This window comes from Rutilus rutilus (genome assembly GCF_951802725.1).
Source record: "Rutilus rutilus genome assembly, chromosome: 1".
NCBI classification, from domain to species: domain Eukaryota; kingdom Metazoa; phylum Chordata; class Actinopteri; order Cypriniformes; family Leuciscidae; genus Rutilus; species Rutilus rutilus.
Window position 1 is genome coordinate 9,424,802 of NC_140209.1, and position 22,627 is coordinate 9,447,428.

Here is a 22,627-nt window from a genome sequence, read left to right on the forward strand (position 1 = left end):
CACACAGTAAGTATGTTATCACATATTTTAAGAATTTGCTACTGACTATTCAAATGCGAGTTTTGAGCAGTATAGAGTAGAGCTTGCTTGTCATTTCTACGATCATAGATGCAGACATAGTTTCATGTTTACATAGTGTTCTCAGCTTGATCATCTGCATTATCCCGATCAGATTCGGGCTCAAATTGATAAAGTAGAACCCACATTATCACCTATCATTAATGCTTTGGGAGCTCATGTTCCAAATATGGTAACGGGCGTGACATTTCCGTCACTCTTAAGGTTTTTGGGCCAATCACAATGCACTGGATCTCTGGCCAATCAGAGCACACCACGCTTTTCAGAACGAAGCTTTGTAAAAAATTATGCATTTTCAATAATGTACAGTATGTGTAAATTTGTTTGTGTACAAAACACATTGTATGTGTATGTGTTTTTTTTTTTTTTTTTAACCTAAAACCACATAAACACATTGCATTAAACCAAATATCCAAAATAATGCTCTTTTTATAACCATCATATGACCCCTTTAACAATACAGATGGTTTCAAAGCAGCTTTACAGTGATAATAGGAAATTAAAGTGCACCTCGGCCCAATGGGAAAGTGCCCGGTCTGCCAGATGGCCAGTCCACCCCTGGGGGTCACCCAGCCCGCAGCTCTACAAATATCTGTCAGCGAGGCACCTTGAACCAGCACCCAAGAAGAAGCTACACTCCGAGTGGAGTGTGCTCGCAACCTGAGGGGGCATGGTGCGGCTTGGGATGATACGCCAAAACGATATCCAGTATCCAGTATCCAGTTGGACAACCTCTGCTTGGAGACAGCCTTTCCCTTCAGCTGGCCTCCGTAACAGACACAGAGCTGATCTGAGGTCCTGAGGCTTTGCGATCTGTACACGTACAGGCGCAGAGCACGGACGGGACAGAGAAAAGCAAGGGCTGGGTCTGCCTCCTCCGAAGGCAGCGCTTTCCGGTTCACCACCTGGTCCCTGAAGGGAGTGGTGTAAGAACCACCCATTGGCCCATTCGTTCATTAAGGACCCGGTGTAGCTTTGAGACGTCACGTCGCGAATGTGCGCTCACGATCACAAACTAGCCAGTTCTGAAATAGTCAGAGGGTGCAGTGCAACTATTTTACCCTAAGCGGCCACTCACTGCTGACTCATAACAAAGGTGTAAATTTTTTTCATAGTAGAGAGCTTGCAACATGCTAAGTCAGTGATAGTCAGAAATCGGAAGGTCACCTTAATGATGTGCCCCATGCTCCATTCATAGTGCCTTCGGTGTGATCTATCCTTGACAGAGATTTGCGGAAACACCAGACTGCACTTTAATCTACTAGTAATAATGATTTCTGAAAAATGCAGAATGAATTAAGATGTAACATTTATTTGTCAGGGAAAATGTATCATGCCAATTACACAAGTGATTAAAAGCCAATTCAGAAATAATAAATACATGACATCAATTACTCAAAGATGACTCTAAAAGTAAGCAAAAGTAAGGATTCCTGATGGAGACACACAGTGGTGTGTCAGGGCTTGCCAACAGGAAAACACTGAAACAGCACTGTATGGGGGATGATCCTGGTAAAGGGTCCCAAAGACTGCTCTGTCACCTAGCCTTAAATACCCAGACCAGAACAAAAGGGTTGTACCAATATGTTTGGGTCAATTCATGTACCCCAGGGGGTAGCACCTGGTTTCGGGAGATATTTTGAAGAGACATCACCCAGAGAGGAGAACAGGATTCTCCTAAGTTCTCAATCTTTCTCATTAAACCAATGACTGCAATGAAATTAAGACATTAGAAAGAAATTAAGAGGGGGATGCAGAGATAAGGAAAGAGAAAAGTTTGGACAGGACAATGTCCTGTGCTCTCTTTGCTATCTTCTGTCCAGGGTGCGTTTTATGGCTTTATTGCAGGGTGAGTTTTGTCTTAGCAGGAAAATCAGTTCTTACAGTGATATGAACCTTGGGCACGTATCCGAACACCACTCAACAAACAGGTTCCACTTCTGTAAAAAAAAAGGTTCCACTCCACAAATGTAAAAATGAGGGGTAAAATATTGATTGGTTTATCCTTAGTACTGATATTAACATTTAGTGCAGCAGCAGCGAGCATGTGAGGAGAATATGTTGAATTAATTCAGACCTCGCTCAATCACTGAAGCTGTCAGTTCAGCACAAAATCACTGATTTCAGCATGCTTGCAAAAACTCCCATTTAAATCAATTCAATCTTTAATTTACAGTGTAAATGATTTTTTCACACGAAAATTTAATTTCTTCTCTTCTACTGACATATTTGACAGACCCAATTTGTTAGTTACTTTACATTATTAAAACATACTGGAACATATACTGATAAATACTTTACAGTGAGCCTATAATGAGCCACGTGAGACATTTTAAATCTATACATAAATGTTAATATAGTTAAATATGAATACAGTTTGACAGAAACATTGTTTTTCATTGTCAGTTTCTGTACATATAAAAACTGTAATATGTCAATGATCTAATTACATAAATATATAATATCATAATTTACACTTATTTAAATCAATATGGACATATTATGGTGCTGTATTTATTAAGGTGTAGTGGTTGATGAAATTGAGTGTCATTGGTGTTTGTTTTTGTATTATTGATGTTTTGTCCATGTCATATTGCAAGAACAGTATTAAGGCCTGTTCACACCAAGAATGATAACTACAAAGATAACGATAAAGATATAGTTCTTAAAATTGTTCTAAATAAAGAATAGCTGAGTTCACTCCACAGCTTTAATGATAACGGCACAGAGAAACAATATTGTTGGAATTACTTTCAGAACTATTTTCTCCAGCTGATAAACGTGTTTTGGATATTGATGTTGATATTGCTATTCAAAAGAAACCATTATCAAATAAATGTTATTTTGCTTGCTTTTAAGTTAATGCCATATAAAGATGTTTGAATGCTGCTTGGAAAGAACCTGCAATACTTAAAATGGAGTTCATGTAGAAATAAATGTATTTGACTTCCTTTTTTTTGAAGAAGAAGAAGAAGAAGAAGAAGAAGAACAGGGCGAGATGGGCAAAAGTTGTGAAAGTTAGTTTCCTGAACTTAATGGCCCGGTTTCACAGTCAGGGCTTAGACTAAGCCAGGATTAGACCATAGATCAATTAGGACATTTAAGTAATTTTTATAAACATGCTTAGAAAAAAACATTACCGATGTGCATCTTAAAACTAAAAAGGCACTGATATATTTTTAAGATCAGTCAGTGCAAGTTTATTTCAGTGGAAACAGCTCAGACTTACTGTCACAGTGTCTGGTTGTGTTTCCCTGGGTTGTCACTAGAGGTCCTCGTTCTCACGGTGTCTTTCACATTTGACTTCAATTCCCAGCATTCTGTCTGTCACTGAGTGTTCATTGTGTTCAGCTGTTTCTCGTCACCTCGTTTAGCACTTGTGTATATATACCCTGTCAGTTTCAGTGTTTGTCACGGAGTCCTTGTTTTATGTCCACCACTTCTGAAGTTTGTTTCTGCCCTGTTCATGTTTATTTCTTTTGTTTTGGATTGCCCTTTTGGATTTGACCTTTGCCTAGACCAAGTTTTGTGAGTACGGATTTTCCCTTAAATAAACACTGCAATTGGATCCCCTGTTCCTTGTGTGTGGTTACGTGACAGAAGGACTCCGTCACTACAAGGATCCAGCAGTATGTTTTCGGGTTTCTCTTCCCCGGCCGCCGAGCGGGAGAGGAGAGACTTGTTTAGGGGAACCCGCCTGGTAGTTTTCCGTGGGACCCGTGGAGGTCGTGGAGGACTGGTGGGTCGAGGGGGAGTCCAGCACCGCTCTCCACCATGGCCCCCCTTCGACTCTGGGATGGTGGAGGATCAAGTGGTGCCACCGTCTCGCCGTCGCGGACGGAGAGGGGACAAGATGGCCGCCGCCGAGCCTGTGTCTTCGGACAAGATGGCCGCCGTCGAGCCTGTGTCTGTTCCTGAGCCGGAGCCAGTGTCTGTTCCTGAGCCGGAGCCAGTGTCTGTTCCTGAGCCGGAGCCAGTGTCTGTTCCTGAGCCGGAGCCAGTGTCTGTTCCTGAGCCGGAGCCAGTGTCTGTTCCTGAGCCGGAGCCAGTGTCTGTTCCTGAGCCGGAGCCAGTGTCTGTTCCTGAGCCGGAGCCAGTGTCTGTTCCTGAGCCGGAGCCAGTGTCTGTTCCTGAGCCGGAGCCAGTGTCTGTTCCTGAGCCGGAGCCAGTGTCTGTTCCTGAGCCGGAGCCAGTGTCTGTTCCTGAGCCGGAGCCAGTGTCTGTTCCTGAGCCTGTGTCTGTGTCTGTGTCTGTGTCTGTGTCTGTGTCTGTGTCTGTGTCTGTGTCTGAACCTGAGCCAGTGGTGCCAGTTCCCGAGCCCGAGCCGGTGGTGCCAGTTCCAGTGCCCGAGCCGGTGGTGCCAGTTCCAGTGCCCGAGCCGGTGGTGCCAGTTCCAGTGCCCGAGCCGGTGGTGTCTGTTCCAGTGCCCGAGCCGGTGGTGTCTGTTCCAGTGCCCGAGCCGGTGGTGTCTGTTCCAGTGCCCGAGCCGGTGGTGTCTGTTCCAGTGCCCGAGCCGGTGGTGTCTGTTCCAGTGCCGTGGCCACCCGAGGGGTCGTCTCCGCCCTGGCCGCCCGATGGACTGTCGTCTCCGCCGTGGCCGCCCGAGGGGTCGTCTCCACCCTGGCCGCCCGATGGACTGTCGTCTCCACCGTGGCCGCCCGAGGGGGCGTCTCCGCCCTGGCCGCCCGAGGGAAAGTCTCCGCCGTGGCCGCCCGAGGGACTGTCTGCTCCGCCCTGGCCGACCGACGGACTGTCGTCGCCGTACTGGCCGCCAGATGAACTGTCGTCTCCGTCCTGGCCACCAGTTAAGCCATCACTCCCTGTCCTTGTTCCTCGCCATGGACCTGGCCCACCATCCCTCCCCCTGATCCTCCACCGTTCCACCTCCCTCCTGAACTCTTGTGTTGTGTTGTAGTTACGTTATGGAGCGTCTGGTAGCCGCTCCGTAGGGAGGGGGTACTGTCACAGTGTCTGGTTGTGTTTCCCTGGGTTGTCACTAGAGGTCCTCGTTCTCACGGTGTCTTTCACATTTGACTTCAATTCCCAGCATTCTGTCTGTCACTGAGTGTTCATTGTGTTCAGCTGTTTCCTTGTTTTATGTCCACCACTTCTGAAGTTTGTTTCTGCCCTGTTCATGTTTATTTCTTATGTTTTGGATTGCCCTTTTGGATTTGACCTTTGCCTAGACCAAGTTTTGTGAGTACGGATTTTCCCTTAAATAAACACTGCAATTGGATCCCCTGTTCCTTGTGTGTGGTTACGTGACACTTACATTTTAGTCTAGGACTAGTCTTAAGCCCTGTCTGTGAAACCAGGAGAATGTTTCTTAACCAACCATGAGGGGGAAGAGAACTTTTTTGAAACCACCAGACAGACGAAGACTACAGTGAAGAAGAGCAAGAGTGCTTGAAGAAGACAACAGTGTAAATGACAGAAAAAGGACGGTTTGTATAAAACTGAACCTCAAAAAAGAAGCAGCACAAGTGAGTCTCCGTCAATTCTGAAAGTCTTCAACCTGCGGGCGGGGGAATATTATGAGTGAGCTGATTCAACTGAAGCACATCCTTCACATAGCATCAAATCTGTGTCAAAATGACAATAATGTATAGCTATAGGATCTAACAATGACAAATCATGCATTCAATTAACATCCAACAGTCATCTGGTTTGAATACACAGAGTATGTGTCTTGAGACATCTCAAGATCAAATAAGACATTCATGTTCATTTCCAGTCACAATCCTGCCTCCCACTCTCCCACTCTCCCACCCAGACCCATACTGTGTTTGTTTGTTTGTTTTTCCTGAAAGTTATGCAATTTACTGGGAAGAGAAAGCAGACATATGATGTCTCAGTAACATGCAGATCCTGATTGGCTGGCATACATCTTACGTCACATTAGTACACGTATATAAGCCCACAATGTCGTGGCAAAAGAATACAGCAAAATAATTCAAGAAAACAAGACACATCTCTTATAAACTATCCAGCAGAAAAACTGTTTGCTGTTTGGAACACAGATTTCCTCAGGTTTGACTTTTTCACATTTACATTTACATGTATTTGTTATTTCACTTTTACTAAAACCCATGTAATAATTTTTTGATTCATGCGCGTTCTGTGAATATTAGTACTGTTGAACAATCCCAGAACAGAGCCTAGAATTTTTTAAAATAATTTTAAGGTTATTAAGAATGTAGCCTGTGTTTTATGTTGTGCATGTGTGTCTCACAGCATGTGTGTCTCACGCAGGTTATAGGCAGATTAGTGATTGTAAAATGCTCAATGTGGAACCGCTTTTCTTTAAAGCATGAGACAGTAATGTTGGAGGATACACCGCATCTAAGCAACCCCTCTTGATAATCTCTGTGCTTGGTTAAGACACATTAAGTTCAAGAACCTAACTTTCAAAACTTTTGCTTATCTCATCATGCTCTACAAAAAAAAAGAGGAAGTCAAATACAGTTGTTTCTACATTAACTCCATTTTAAGTAATGCAGGTTCTTTACAAGCGTCATACCAGAGGGTTCAACAGAAGACAGTTAATTTATCCAAAAAGCTTCTCTTCTCAAGAGCTGTTTAATAATGTGACCTCCTCTAGGGTTTGGCAATACCCTCTCAATGCCAACTAACCTGAGGGAGGCTGCTGGACTATGGTTCTTCTCTGTATAATGTTTAGCAATGGCATAGTCAAGGTTATTGTTTCTGATAGCAGCCTTATGTTTTGCAATCCTCAGCTTAAGGTTACGTTTTGTTTGTTCGTTGTGTTTTGTTTGTTTGCGTAGTGTTGGCGCCAATGAGCACATCTACCACATCTATAATTCCCATAGACTTGTTGAGAAAGCCAGTTTGTCCGTGTGGGTTCCTGATACATACTCAGCATATTTATATGGCATTAACTGAAAAGCAAGCAAATAATATTTCTTTGAAACAGGTAAATAGCAATATCAATATCCAAAACACGTTCATCAGCTGGAGAAAAAATCATTCTGAAAGTGATTCCATACAATATCGCTTCTCTATGCCTTTATCGTTGTAGTTGTGGTGTGAACTCTACTATCTTTAATATTTAGGATGATTTTAATAACTACTGTATATCTTTATTGTTATCTTAATAGTTATTGTCCTTACATTTATTAATTTATTAATAAAAAAAAAAAATTCTTATCAGTTCTTGCTTTCCCTGGGAATCAAACCCGTGACTTTGGTGTTGCAAGTGCCAACGCTCTACTGTTTGAGCTTCAGGAAAGCTGTATTCCCATTTCTTGGTGTGAACGGGCCTTAAACCTTTTCAATTACAACTAATGTGCTAACTAGTTTTGATTTGGTATTGACTTTGAAGTGCTACATATTGCAATACAACATCGTCACTCCACAACGTAATATCCAGACGTTGACATTACTGAACTGGTTTGTGTCACAAAAATACAAAACTTTGAAATAATTAATTCAGAATATTTCTATTTCAGTATTCAGAGAAACAATGGCGGCCTGGACTGTCTACCTGTCTCTCTGTCTTCTCATGGCTTTGACTGCTTCAGGTAAGACCATTATTCCATGTTTCACATCATTACTGTTATTTTAACATGAATTGTAGCACACCTGGGACTCTGTAATGACTAATCAGAAGAAGGAACTAATACAGTATGTGCACTAAAGTAAACCTGAGTTTGTTTCTTAATTATTATGATAACATTTAGACAATAAAACAACCACAATTATATCAGCTAACGTTATTGATTCTTATGAATGTATTTTATATTTGTATTTGTTGACAATAAACAAATACACATGTTAAATCTATAGTATATTTATTATTATTAATATTAGTAGTAGTAGCAGGGCCGTTTCTAGGCATAGGCATTCTAGTGGTCGCCTAGAGCGCAAACTGCTGGAGAACCGCCCCACCAAGAGATTTGTTTTATTTATATCTATTTTATTATTATTATTATTATTATTATTATTTCATACTTTTGCTATTTCGAGGCATTATGATTACTTGCGAGTATCTGAGTGACAAGTCTCCCTGGTGATAGTGGCCGCTGCTGTTAGATAAATGAGATGTAGCCTAGAAGGCGGCAGGGAACGTCGTCATAGCCGAAAAGGTCAAAGCCATCAGGGGCTCAGTATCATAAAAAGAAAACAGGATGAGAAAAAGAAAGCGAAATATACAGGTATGTTACTAAGTGGTTAATTGTTCTACTACAAGCTGGTCGCTCCATCATCACGAGCAAAACATGACGGTGACTGCATATTAGCACCACGGGACGGATTTACCACACGTAATGCTCATTTCAGCAGCGGAATATTATAGCATAGAAAAGTAAAAAAAAAAAAAAAAAAAGCCTTATCAGAGATGGCTGTTTAGTGTAATTGACCAAGTGATAGTGTCATAATCATGACAAGTTTGACAACCAGTGTGGACCTGCCAAAAAAAAAAAAAAAAAGTTTTTTTTTTTTAAATGAGTTTTACATGAATTCAGTGCATATCAAGAAATAACTTATGCATAAATAAATAAATGTATTTCTTTATGCTGTAATAGTGCAGTTGAAGTCACATACAGACAGGCATTGTGATTTGGGTGTGTAGATTATGAGAATCTGATTGTTTATGCTGGAGAGTTTTATATTAATGATTCAAACATGTCAAATCATGATAGGTGCATTTCTGGAGAAATACAAGACAGATGTGGAAGAAGGAAGAGAAGCATCAGAGGCAAGCCCCAGTCCCAACTGTAAGTGTTTACTTCTTGTTTACAGCTTTAGCTATATAGAATAGTTTCAAAAGTGTTTATAATGGTATGTGGCAATGCCATGTCTGATTGTACATGTAGGTGAAGACGACACATCGGACTCAGAGGCAGGCAGTGGATTGACACCAGGGGATTCTGGCAAGACTAGGCCATCAGCAGGTGTGTGCATGTTTCTCATATGAAATACTGCTGTAATAGTTACTCTCATGCACTGGATAGGGTACTAAATAATTATAGAACACAAGTGAGTGGTGTATTGCTATTGATCAGTATATCAATATTGTTGTGTTAAAGTAATTTAGTTTTTTGCATTTCAATTATTTGCCTGTTTTCCTTGTGAAGTTTAATACACAGTATATTTTTACATACTTGAATTTGGGCAATTTTGCAATAATTATTAAATGTTTTCCTTAATGTTATGTTTAGTTATTTTATGGATGGTGCAAAACGTTGGTATGGTGTTGGGAGGGTGGAGCCATAGGTTAACAAAAACAAAATACTTTGATTAGTGCAAAATCTTAAATGTATTTTCACATCATGATGTTTCTTTGTTAAAATATTTTTTTAATTCTTTGTTTATTTAAGGTACACTATGTAGCTTTTTTGTTCAAAATAAACAAAATTGTAAGTAATGAGTCAAATACATCATCAATACTTCTTACAAAACATGATTCACTGGTTCACTATGGTAAGCCTGCTATAAGTGTTTATATTTTAGACCTGTCAGACCAGTTTTCATGGGAGATTGCGTATACGTCACTCGCCCGTGCGTGTCTCGTCATATACTGTACATAAATAGAGAAAAGTTGCTCCGGCTACATTGCCTTGCGTCTGGTGTGTGAGTGGCAGGGGTTAGCTTTCACATGAGCAAGAAAGTTAGAGATGGAGCAGCTAAATCTCCAACCTCTTGAGATTCACCCTGTAGACTTTGAAAAAAGCAAACATTAAAGAGTCAATTTTTTAGTCTTCACACTCGTTATAAACAAACACCGAACAGACGAGAGTCTGCTGGAGAAAAGAGAACGAGACAGAGCTCGTGATAAAACAAGAATCAACATCAGCTTGGCTTTAGGAGATGGAGAGAACTGAGGGATTTGAAAAGTTGTAAAAGCGAAGTGGCGATAATGGTGTTTTTATTACTTGACTGTTGAGTAAGGTGTTTTAATGTACAGATAGACTGTCATATGTATCTCTCTAACAGAGTTCACTGTAAAGCATCTATTGTGAAGCGTCGCCTTCATCTGCTCTGTCATGCAAAGCCGAAGCACGACCAAAACAATGTTCCATGCCTTTTTGTTTTTAACCGGTAAAGGGACAAAAGTTACATACTGTACCTTAAAATGATTAAGTTAATTACATGAAAGGTCATTAATGGTAAAAAAATAACACATAAATCTTCCCTTTAACAGTCTGTATGGACGGGTGGTCTGCCTTTGGATGCAGATGCTTCAAGTTTTTCAATAACGCTCAAACATGGATTGAGGCAGAGGTATGATACATTCAGCTTGTAATATGACATACAAATCATATAAGTATATTCTTGGTTAAATACAACTTAAGCTCTGTAAACATCTGTGACACCTGTCAATTATTGCAGGAAAATAATTTCATCTTGTTTCTCAGTTTAAAAAGAAAAATATGTTAACAGTAAAGAAATTACAAAGGAGCTCTAGGGTGTAAACATATATCACTGATAATAAAACATCACAATGGTATGAAAATAAAGACAACACATTTCATGTTATCATGAGAGGATAACTGAAAAACTTTATATATGTGAAGTTATATCTAATCTACATCTACAGTATAACCAGAACCTTTTCTAGAAAAGTAGTCCAACCTCTAATGGCAGATTTTAGACTTAACCAAATCAAAAAATAAACAGCACGAGTAAAAATTATTTTGATGGTAACTGAAGGCATGTCACAGATTTTGGAATATGAATTAAAAATGATACTTTTTTTTTATTTTTTATTTTTTATAAATATTGGTGTTTGTTCATGTCTCCGCCTCTACAGAAATTCTGTTTGCAGTTTGATGGGAACCTTGCTTCTGTGCACAGCCATAAGGAGTACGCTTTTATACAGAACCTGATTAGATCCGAAACTCAGGATTCAACTCGTGCCTGGATCGGAGGAAATGATGCTGTTCAAGTATGCAATTCTTTGCATGCATAAAGATAGATGTGTTTTTATCTTTTTTGGTCCTTAGAATAGTTAGTTTAGGGCATTGGCAACCATGAGATGAGCACCACCACATAATACCTTAACATATTCTTCACTGATACCCTGTTTGTGAAATAATTTCTGTTTAGATTTGACATTTTTAAAATGGAGATGGGGTTAGGGTTCATGAGGAATCATCTTTTAGATGAATAAAGATAGAATTAAGTTAAATAAGCTTTGGACATAAACACAATGTCTTTTTTTTTCTCTTCTGTTCACAGGAGGGAGTTTGGCTCTGGAGTGATGGATCCAAAATGAACTTTCAAATATGGTCGCCTGGAGAGCCCAATAACCTTGATGGACATGAGAACTGCCTTGAGATGAACAATAACTGTAAGTAACTGCTGTTAATGCTCATAAACTATCTAAATAGACTAAATAAACATTATTTTCATTTTGTTTTGATAATACAAAAATGATAATATCAAATATTTTGTTCTATCTTGCAACAGATGGCAACTGGAATGATGACACATGTTCCAAAAATAAGCCGTTTGTGTGTGTGAAGAGAACCAGCATGTGAAAAATCAATAGAAGAAACAAGCACCTTTAACTCATTTACTTCCCTTTAGAAGTTTTCAATAGAGGTAATAAATGAGTTTTAAAGAAGGTTCATTGTGTTTCTTTGATTGTGTTTTGTGAATGATAAGTTAATGTCTCAGTGACGCCTGTTAAACACCATTTTATAATTTGTGTATCACTCCACAGACTCACTTTTCTCACTAACATAATTAGTCAGAATAACTAATTTGGCATCCTAAAATGGCTACCAACAGTAAAAACAACAACAAAAATAAATAATAATAAATCCCAATACATAAATAAATGAATAAACAAGTAAAATTATAATGTGAAAAAGTTAGTCACTGTGGAAGAAATTTATGTTATATATGTTTGCATTTAATTATATTTATAGAATCTTAGAAATATGATGGTAATTAGATGAATTTAGTGTTGATACATACCCTTATGAATATGTATTGTGTATGGCCTTGTATATGACCTGACAAAAGTTAATGCGTGACTAAGTGTATGATCGAGATCGAGAGTCTCCATTCAAGGGTATAATATGATTAATATGAGACAAATCTAAACAGTGTGTTAGTTATGGCTGAGAGATATCTTCATTTATCCTCGGGAAAACAGCCTTGGGGGAGGAACAACTATAAAGAAGGAAAGATGCCCCCACTCGTGGTCACACTCTGCAGGCTCTTTGTAATGACTGTATGACTGACTGCTGACCTTTCCTTGCAAGAAAATAAATAACCTTAAAGACAATTGATACATGTTTGTCTCTTATTCGGTAATATAAATTTGTTTGCCACCCCATCACACTCACCCAATATATTAAAGCCACTCTTATTTTGTGTCTCACTACCAGGTTATTATCCTGTACCTTTAATAAATGTCAAGTATTTACTCCACTTTCTCAAAAACCAAGTAGTCTATATGACATTTTTTCATATGCATCAACTTTCTGTAACCCATGAAGGACGGCGATCATGGCAAATCCACAGACTGACTCGTGATGACGTGATTGTCTGCCAAAAAACACCCGTTAATCTTTAAGGTTTTATAAATTTAGATTTTATTTATTTATTTATTTATTTATTTATTTATTTATTTATTTATTTATTTATTTATTTATATGTATGTATGTATGTATGTATGTATTATTTTATTTATTTTAAAGTTTTTATGAAAATACACCTATTATTTTTCATAAACACAAACTGCCCTCCACCCAGTGTTATTCCATCCAGTTACATTTTAACACACATTGTGTGTTAAAAATCTACACAACATGTAAAAACCATCAGCACACTCTGTGTTGTTTTTAACACATCTCTTTTTACAGTGTGTAGACTTTAAGATCCTGTACGCAACGTCTCTTTAAAAACTAATGTGCAGATAACGGCGACATTGCTGATCTCGTGCTGTACAACCACAATCATAAAAACCTTTTTAAAAGTCACCAATCAGACATTACACACTTGCTGAGATAAACAATACTGTATAATATTATCATATGATTATATTTTTCATATCACATGGCTATTCTTGCTGCTTCAAATGTGCAAGATAAACACACAGTTAGTGTGACCAGAGAAAAACTAATGTTAAAGAGTCAAGGGCCCAAATAAAGCTGACACTAATCACGATTCTGGTGACTTCAAATGAAACATTCAATGAAACGTCTACATTTAAACATCTGTTAATTCTCAACAAGCACTTCTGTAGACGTCTGACAGAAATAAAGTCGATCTGGTGACGACATAAGGGGAAAATTCAAGATCAGCCCGTCTGAGATTTCATTTTTTCGAAGGCAGAGAAAGATAGCCAAAAGCTCGGTTTACACCGACTGAAATTTCTAGCCACTTGGGGACCATATACTAGCCTGGCTCCGCCATCCTACGTACTTCCGCTCAATTTCATTTTCCTTCAGTAACTCCGTCTGGGATTGTGGTGGATTCTTTGGTTTTCTCTGATCAATTTTTAACCGGTCCAATCAGCGAACAGAGGCAGTGGCTGAGAACGATGACGTTGAGATCGTGCGCTAGTTTGAGTTGACATACGTCACGACCAAACGTTAGCAATTGGTTATGGCAGATCCAGAGTGACTCTGGTCAGATCCAATAGTTTTAAACTTCAACAGAGTACCCGCCTACAAGGAAGTTAACGCTTGTCAATGGAGAGAGGCCAGACTCTCTGTACAAATGAAATGTACGAGAGTCTGGTAGAACCAGGCTAACCATATACAGGCTAAGGGAACTCATACTGTATTAATGTTTAAAAACCTCAGAAAATGAAAATTTCATGGAATGGGACCTTTAACACATCTCTTTTTACAGAGTAGACAGAGAAGAAAGGACACCGACTGAAAGCCCTTGAGAAAGTCCAGTGATTAAATGATGAACAAAATAGACATTGGGTGAGATGAAAGAAAGCTGGAGAGTGTTGGCGAGTAATGGAGGCTTTCCTCGCGTCACAGGTTTGCAGTGTTGAGGGCAGAGCGATTTCAGGAGCAGGTCCTTGCAAAAACTACAAACATGCGAGAATTTACATTTAGGATAAGTCCAAACAGATTCGTTGAAATGATTACAAACGATGGACAGGCCTCTTATATCTAATGGAGCGTCTACAGATTCAGCACCATGGACAGCAGATCCGACAGGTTCAGCACCGTGGACAGCGACTGGAGCTTTAGCCAGTAACAGACTAATCTGGTGTTGAATACAGAGATGAATGAAGCAGATTTAGCTGAAAATGATCTGTGGTGTTCGTATCGGTGGCTAAAGTCTGCCATCATAGCCAGATAAAGCTCTAGTTCTTCCCTGTGCTCTGGGAAAACTTGACTGAGGATATCTCTGTAAATACCTAAAGCAATTCAATAACAGAGAAAGTTTTCAGGAAGACCACAGCCATGTCTCCACAGTTATCAGATGTGTTATTATGTGTGGAGACACAGTAACAGCAGCAGCTGGAGACGAAACATCTACTGGAAACCAGCGCTGGAACTGGAGAGGTGATGATGAGACGCTGAAGGAGGAGAAGATGCGGCAGTGCAAATCCATTTACTGAATAATGCTAACTTGACTGCTTCATTTCCACTGTAAGAGAGTCATTCATATCATTTGTGTTGCAGTTACATCAGAATCAGCTCTTCCTCATCCTCTGGTCAGCTGGAGAACCCAAAGCTAGAGCTGATGTGCTCTAACAAGTTTATATAACTCGTTCATATGGACAATCAGTGTGAAATGATGCTGATGAACTCTGACACTGAACAGAGAATGATACAAACATGATCTGTAATTGCCCAGTGGTTTTGTTAACAGTTTTGTCTTTTCAACTTTTATAAACCTAGTGCTGCCTGATGAAGGTCGTGAGGCCGAAACGTTGCTAATACAGTACAATTTTTATACTCATTTGCAAGTACTTATAGTGTGCCTTGTTTTTTATAAACCTTGTTCTAACACAGTCCAGTAGAATTGCACTGCATTTCTGTTTTGAAGCATGTGTTCTTGTATAGCCTTCGTTAATCATCAACACAAATCTTTCTGCAAGTAATCGCACAGATTTTCTCATGTGTCAAAGTCACACTGTGTGTTTGTGTCCCGTTGACTTTAGTTCTGTTGTTCAGACACACACTGGGCAGAAGCGGAAGTTCAAAGGTCATCAGTGAGAGTTTAAGGGCAGCATTAGAGATTATTTTCATGAGATATATTTTAGTAATGTCTAAGTAATGAATTTGAGTAAAGACTGAAATACTGTCAGCAAATGAAAATCTGCTATGGATCATTTCAGTTTTATCATTTCAATTCATTTCAAGTCAAAACTATATTTTTCATAATACGAGGTCTGTATTAAACAAGTGTAAAAGGACACTGGACAAGGTCAGTAAATTCATGATGTGTCCTCAGTGATGTGGACATAATTGAGTGAAGTAGTAATTTTGATATAAATCAGATCGACGGCTCTGGGATGTTTAATTTGCCGTTTATTCCTCACACTTTCCTCCAACCGTTTGATCATCAGCACTGAGCTTTAGCAAACACATTCATATATGCCCTTCAATCATAAATCAACAATCTATCATTAATATTCGTATCACAGATCTTTTTCAGTTCATGATGGAGATGAAGCTGTTTTGATTAGTAATAAACTCTAATATTCATCAAGCATTTTGAGCTTTTATCATTTAGGCATATGTTCAGAAATATGTTGTGTTGTAGTTAAAATCATGTATGAGGAACTGGATCTTGTCTTTAACTCTTTTCTGGTATATTTTATGATGATATCTGTGATCTGAATCTGAGAGGAGACATAAGAGTCTCATTCTTTATCTGCTTCATTATATGTATTTATCTAAACTCTCAATAGCTTCATGTTTTGAGTATTTTCTCCATTCATGTGGAATCTCACCACTCCCCTCAAATGTTTTACTGTAGTGTTTTTCCAGATCTTTCTGGAATCTGCACACAAACCACTTCCAGTAGGGCAGTTCAGAGAGATCAGGGCTGATGCTCCAGTCTGCATAATCTCCTCCTGCTCTTCTGTAGTCTCTATATTTAAACCTTCCATGTGGTGTATTAAATTCCTGATGACTTGCTACTAAACTTGTGCAAATATTAGGACAGAGATTCTGTGTTGAACTGTAATATGTTCCATTAATTCCCCTCACTCTGTGGAAAGGAGCACTGTGATCTCCATCATGGTCTTCTATGGTGCTGGTGCAGACGGCTTTACAGAACGGACACTGAACCCAACAGCACTGACAGAAGTGATCAATCAGAAGCTCATCTGGCCTGAGTTTACTGTCCAGCTTTACTGGAAATGTCTCTGTGTTGAATCTACAGCTGATGTTAGTCATTATAGCAGGAAGTTTGTGTCTTATCACATCTTCTAGGAGGCTGAAATCATCAACATCATCATGTTTGACTCCACTGAGGTCTTTTTCAGAGAAGATCAGCTCATCTGAGAGCTTCTGTGTGAAACTCTTCAACCACAAACCAACATCTCCTCTGTTCTCTTCAACATGTTCAGTAGATTCATGTGCTGCTTTCATGATCTTCTGCTGCAGGAGTTTAATGTTCTCCTTCATCTTGGGTAAAACACTGACACTGAACGTATCAGTGATGTACCGACTGACTTCATCTCTGATGAATCTCTTGAAGTGATCTCTGGGTTTATGAATGTAGTTCATGTATTTGTTGAAATCCTCCTCTTCTGCCAGTGTCTTCAGGATGTGTTTCTCCAGATTTGATCTGTTTGCATTCAGTGACGGACAGTTTGATCTCATTTCAACAGCCAGATATCTGGCAGTCTTCTTGTAGACGCTCTGCTCAAAGGGCTCTTTCAGTTTCTGACAGATGATCTCACCAAAAATGGCAGCTGATGTTGCTCCATGACAGTATTTCTGGAAAATACTATAGTAATCTTCTCTCAGCAGGATTTGCACCTGCCCACACTGCCAAAAGAACCAAAACCTGGTTCAATGACCATGGTATCACTGTGTAATTACTGTGTGATTTCATGTAATATTCTAATTTTCTGGGATTTTGATTTCGTGGGTTTCATAAGCTGTAAGCCATAATCATCAAAATTATAACAAATAAAGGCTTGAAATATCTCACTTTGCATGTAATGAGATTATATAATATATTAGTTTCACCTGTTAAGTTGAATTCTTGAAATAAATCAACTTTTTGATGATATTCTAATTTTATGACCAGCACCTGTATATTAGGTATCGGGTAATGATTAAAAAAATGTTTGTAAACCTTTAAGAAACCTTTTTAAAACATCTATAACCATTACATAGATAGACGGACCAGATATTCCTAACACTTTGTTAAGAGTTACTAGCTGGTTTATAATACCTTGTTAAATAGTGAATAAACAGTACCAGTAAAACATGTGGGTTATCCTGATACTGTACTTCAAAAAGTAACAGTGTAAAAATTGCCACACAGAATAAAGTAACTGTTCAAGATCCACTACCGTATATCCCGACACTTGCACATTAAGATAAGCTATGAAAAAATCATGTTCCTCTGCCTCTTTCTGGTTAAATAATGTTTATAGATGGGTTACAAAGTATTTATTAAGTAAAAAGACTGACAGTTAAATGACAATTAACTAAAGATTAAATAACTAACAATTTTCCATCTATTAATGATGGTTATTATAAAGTGTTAGCGAAAAGATATGTTAGCATTTCCATATTTTGATATTAGAAGAGAAGGGATGCAGCTGCTTTCACAACTACCAATGCTTAAAAACATCCCAAGCTAATGTTTGATGCACAGAATTTATTGTGTGGTTTTCCTAACCCCCATTTGGTAAATAGATTATCACGGTGGAATAGTAAGTATAGCATGCTATGCCACTTTCATCAAAACCTATTACAAAGCTATAGAAATGTTATACAGATGTATGAACGTCTTCCAGATGTAAGTTTCACTTCAAATAGTCGTGTGCTATCTGATGTGAAACTTACATCTGGAAGACGTATTTTAAAGAGTGTTTGCTCATCTGCAATACGTCTATAGGACGTTTCCTGTCAGATGTCAAATAGACGTTTAGAAGATGTCAGTTTAACATACATTCTAAATCATTACATCTTAAAGACATCTTCTAAACGTCTATTTGACATCTGACAGGAAACGTCCTATAGACGTATTGCAGATGAGCAAACACTCTTTAAAATACGTCTTCCAGATGTAAGTTTCACATCAAATAGTCGTGTGCTATCTGATTCTGGAACAGATCTGCGTCTTCCTTATCCCGTTAAAAATACATATTACAGTATGTAACCATATTCCGTCCGTCCGTTCGAAAAAAAAAAGTTGCACCAACTGTTCGTTACAAGCAGCATTTGCCGTCAGGCAGGTAGCTAACATAAAAATATTTTTGTGCAAGACAAGTAGAGCTATTTTATCCAGTGTAATTGATCACTTACCGCTATCTTGTTTTTTCACATCCTCCTCTTCCTTTCTCTTCTTTCTTTTCTGGCTTCCTGAAGCATAATTCCGCTTCATGACTGCAGAGGAGGTTTTGTATTTTGCCGGCAGCAGAGATCAGTGGTTGGCTGGCTGCTGTCAGCGACTACTGAGAGGGGCATGAGACTCAGGATTCTGAGAAAAAAAAAAAAGAGACTTGAGATCCTGAGATCATGTCGGAGCTGCACATCTGCTGAGATTCACAGGTTTCATTCCCGATGAACACACACACTGATCAAACATCACTTTAAATAAAAGCACCTGCTGATTTACTGATGGAAATAAGCTGCTCTCTATGACTTGGTACAATAAAAACGTCCAAAATATAAAATCAGTTGAACAACATGATATAGATCTTTAATCTCTACACTTACAGTTTATGCAGTGATTTGACATTGTTGGTGCTCCAAAATCTCATTGTACATGTTACATTTGTACCTAAAGAACTTTGCTTCTGATATAATAAACTGAAACCCACATTACAGCACCTCATCAAGTTATTAATCACATTCATCAGTTTTGTTACATCTCACATTTACATTTCATATAACAAACACAAAGAGGCTTTTTATAAGGAAACGTGATACCTCTGTGTCAAAGTTTCATTGAGTTTAGACGTTTCTTTCTTGCCAACGTGAAAGTAGGAAGAGGTATTGGCTGGAGTCAGTCACACTACAGAAGTAAAAACCTGTTTCAATCTAGTCTGACAACAAGTGCAGGTTAAAGTTCAAGATACAGTTTCAATGAGAAGAGGCTCTGTCGTGTCTGCTGGAAAGATAACAACACAAGCTTCTGCTGTGTAATCACATCATTCTCTTTACTGAACTTTGAGCTGAGCTCGATCCTCAATACACTGTATGTAGATCACCACTAGAGGGCATAGTTACTCCAAACTAGAGGTTTTCTACATCTCTCAGTGTGAGCTTGTGTGAGGTTCAGGCAGAGGTGTAAAGTCCAGGGGCCAGAAAGTAAAAGTCTGCCATGAATCCACATCTCTGAGTTTACAAGAAGAGATTCAAAACTTCAAAACTGTTTAAATCATGTTTTTTATCACTGCTGAGCACCATACGTTAGATGTACACTTTTATTACTGAAATGCTGGAAAGTATTTACAAGAGCAATATTTCATCGCAGCTCCACCTCAGCGAACAAAAAATGGGAAAGAGAAGAAAGCGCGTAAAAAATGTAAATGGTTATTATTATTGTGAAAGCAATATATGGTACAAATTTTAAAATATGTGCTAGGCTATTATAGTTTTGATTATTTTTATAATATCCCATGAGTCCTAATAAATGCAATTTTTTACTATTTCTGAATTGCAATTCAGCAGCATCGCCACGGACAGCACCTGGTAACTTCGCCCGTAAGAAAGTATATAGGGGTCATGACATGAGAAACCAAATTTGCCTTGATCTTTTGGAATATAAGAGGTCTTTGTACCATTAAAACGTCCTGCAAGTTTCATAGCTTAAGACATCCTCCCCATTATAAATGAATCATTTATTTAATCAAGCTCTAAATACAGCTCGTTCTGGATCCATGGTATGAAGTGACGTCACGGTACGAAGTGACGTACCAGTCGTTTGCATATGACCGCATCCAGCGTAGACAACTACGCTTCAAGCGCAAGATAACTATGCCTCATTTCATCATCGCATCTGTCACGCGCTTCACATGTGTTCAGTCGACGTGCAGCGAGTGGGTCTGTTTACAAGAAGAATGCGATGTCATGCAGATGTGCTGTTCCTGGCTGTGGACAAACAACATGTTTGAATAATATACGCTGCTGAAAGATCCAGACGTCAGGGGAAGATGGATGCAGTTTATTTTTTGCGGACGTCCCAGTCACGGCAGTGTTAATTTAAGCGTGTGTTCTCCACATTTCAAGGATGAGTGACAGTTGAGAACAATCGCAGTATGATGCTGGCTTTGCCAGAAAACCTTTGTACAAGATAAGGCCGTGTGGACTATTCAGGGCTCAACAACGACGCAAACTGTAAGTAATGTAGGCTATTTAAAACTTTTAAACGTTTTAAAACGTTAATTGCAGTTTAATTCATTATGAATAATCACCGTGTTTTTACTTTAGCCTACTTATTGTTTTCATGACCGTCATGCCCCGTACCCAGATAGCACACGTCTATTTGATGTGATGTTTACATCTGGAAGACGTATTTTCAAGAGTGTTTGCTCATCTGCAATACGTCTATAGGACGTTTCCTGTCAGATGTCAAATAGACGTTTAGAAGATGTCAGTTTAACATACATTCTAAATAATTACATCTTAAAGACATCTTCTAAACGTCTATTTGTTAGGATAGTGTAGATTAAATTTGTTTACATTTCACTGTCCTGTTTTTTTTAGAAAAATCTATTTGTTTAGTCATTCCAAACAAAGTCTGTTTACAAAATAGCTCTCTACTTTTGATTATCGCCCTAAAATCGCCCATTTTGTGTTTAGTTTCGGTTTCGTTTCATTTCGCTGCATTCCGCTGCATTCATTTCGCCTGATAAATTACTACGAAATAAAGTTGCAAACTAAACATTAACGGGACCCCAAAACACATCACAATATTACACTAGTCTGACCTTGTTGCAGTCCAGATCGAAGCTCCTGTCCGTGTTTTGCGTAATGATGATGAAGCCGGAGGAGCTCGACTGAACTCGCTTCACGCGTCGAATCAAAGCACAATAACCCTCCCCTTCTTTCTTCTCCTCCGCCCTCAAACTTGTGCACTGCAAACCACTCACAATATATGGGCAAAATAAGACTTAAAATAACAAAGCAAGACAAAAAAATAATAATAATTAATGAAAATGTTTTTTTATAAGCGATGGAAAATGACTTCATGGTAAATATGGGTTTTATACATACAAGTGTATTTAACCATATTACTGCTTAATTGACTAAAAGAGAAACACTTTGCATTATAAAGTAAAAGAGAACAGAATTGAACTGTTTTTTTTTTTTTTTGTGGTTGAATAAGTTAACATATGTTTCAGTTTTAACACATCTTGTGTGTGTGCTCAGGGACAACTCATGTTGTGTCAAATTTTACACAATAGATGTGTAAGTATAAATTATTAAATTATTCAAGCACAACCCCTAATAGATAATTCTGCTTTCCTTTCAGTCGGTCACGATCGACGTCAGGTCGACCATTCAAGCAGATGTAATAATAACGTTAAAATCTTAATGGTTATAGACAGGCCATATAATATATGACAGAAAACTAATAAGTAATATATAATTTATATATACACCTTATTCCTTAATGCGTTTTGAATTATGGGAGGCACTTCCGGTTTGGGGAACTTCCATTCAAAAAGACTGAAACAATTCATTTCAAATCATAAGGTCGCGCTGCACATAAAGCTGATATTCAGTCTGACTCAATGAGCTCTCCGTTTTCTATCATGTTTTATTTAAGAATAACATGAGAATAACGTAACACTTGGTATTTTAACGTCACATGATATAACAAGAATATTGTAATGAAGTGACATTGGATAAATGCATTGTTATGACTGTTGTGTGTGGGGGGGAGGGATTTGAGGGAAGAGTGGGTTGAGATAATGGATTGTTCGCACCTGACGACTGATGAGCGTGAGTTTCAATGGGAAGCAGGGAGATAAAAAGAAGGGCATAGCGAAGGGTGTGGGGCTCTGGGAAGCGGTGTGTTGTTGCTAACGCCGAGCTGCACTCAAGGTTGAGGGGTGGGTGCCGTTCGCATGCTATTTAGGGCTGCCGGCGGCGAAGATAGCTTAGCGGGCTAACCTGTAGATAAGGCCGGGTGTAGGAGTGTGTGGGCGGCACGGCTTCTCAGCAAGGGGTGCTCCGTTTCCGTTATAGTTCGGAGGCCTCCCGAGCGCTGGACTGGTGTTGATCTTCTCCCTCTGCCAACCAGCGCCAAAAGCCTAGACCCCGGGGGAGGGTCTCGAATCCCGGGAAAGTTAAGTGTTAAACTCTCTCTGTGTGTGTGTGTGTGTGTGTGTGTGTGTGTGTGTGTGTGTGTGTGTGAGAGAGAGTGATTTTAAATCTGGCAGTATAGCCATTTCATGGTTGGG

The 22,627-nt window shown here is 39.0% G+C and overlaps 1 protein-coding gene and 1 pseudogene across 2 annotated transcripts in view; one reads left to right on the top strand and one right to left on the bottom strand.

The window, feature by feature from the left end:
* The window catches only part of LOC311304049 (interferon-induced very large GTPase 1-like), a 227,048-nt pseudogene that overhangs the window by 154,387 nt on the left and 50,034 nt on the right, over positions 1 to 22,627 (bottom strand). The window contains exon 2 of the transcript XR_014630273.1: positions 18,515 to 18,693. The product of XR_014630273.1 is annotated as an interferon-induced very large GTPase 1-like (transcript). The remainder of the gene's footprint in view (positions 1 to 18,514; positions 18,694 to 22,627) is intronic.
* On the top strand, positions 6,017 to 12,090 carry LOC311287155 (galactose-specific lectin nattectin-like). Its single transcript, XM_084403801.1, has 8 exons — positions 6,017 to 6,108; positions 7,548 to 7,619; positions 8,739 to 8,813; positions 8,913 to 8,990; positions 10,241 to 10,320; positions 10,850 to 10,984; positions 11,278 to 11,389; positions 11,509 to 12,090. Exons 2-8 carry the CDS (start codon positions 7,562 to 7,564, stop codon positions 11,577 to 11,579), a joined length of 609 nt encoding a protein of 202 aa, XP_084259927.1. The 5' UTR covers positions 6,017 to 6,108; positions 7,548 to 7,561; the 3' UTR covers positions 11,580 to 12,090.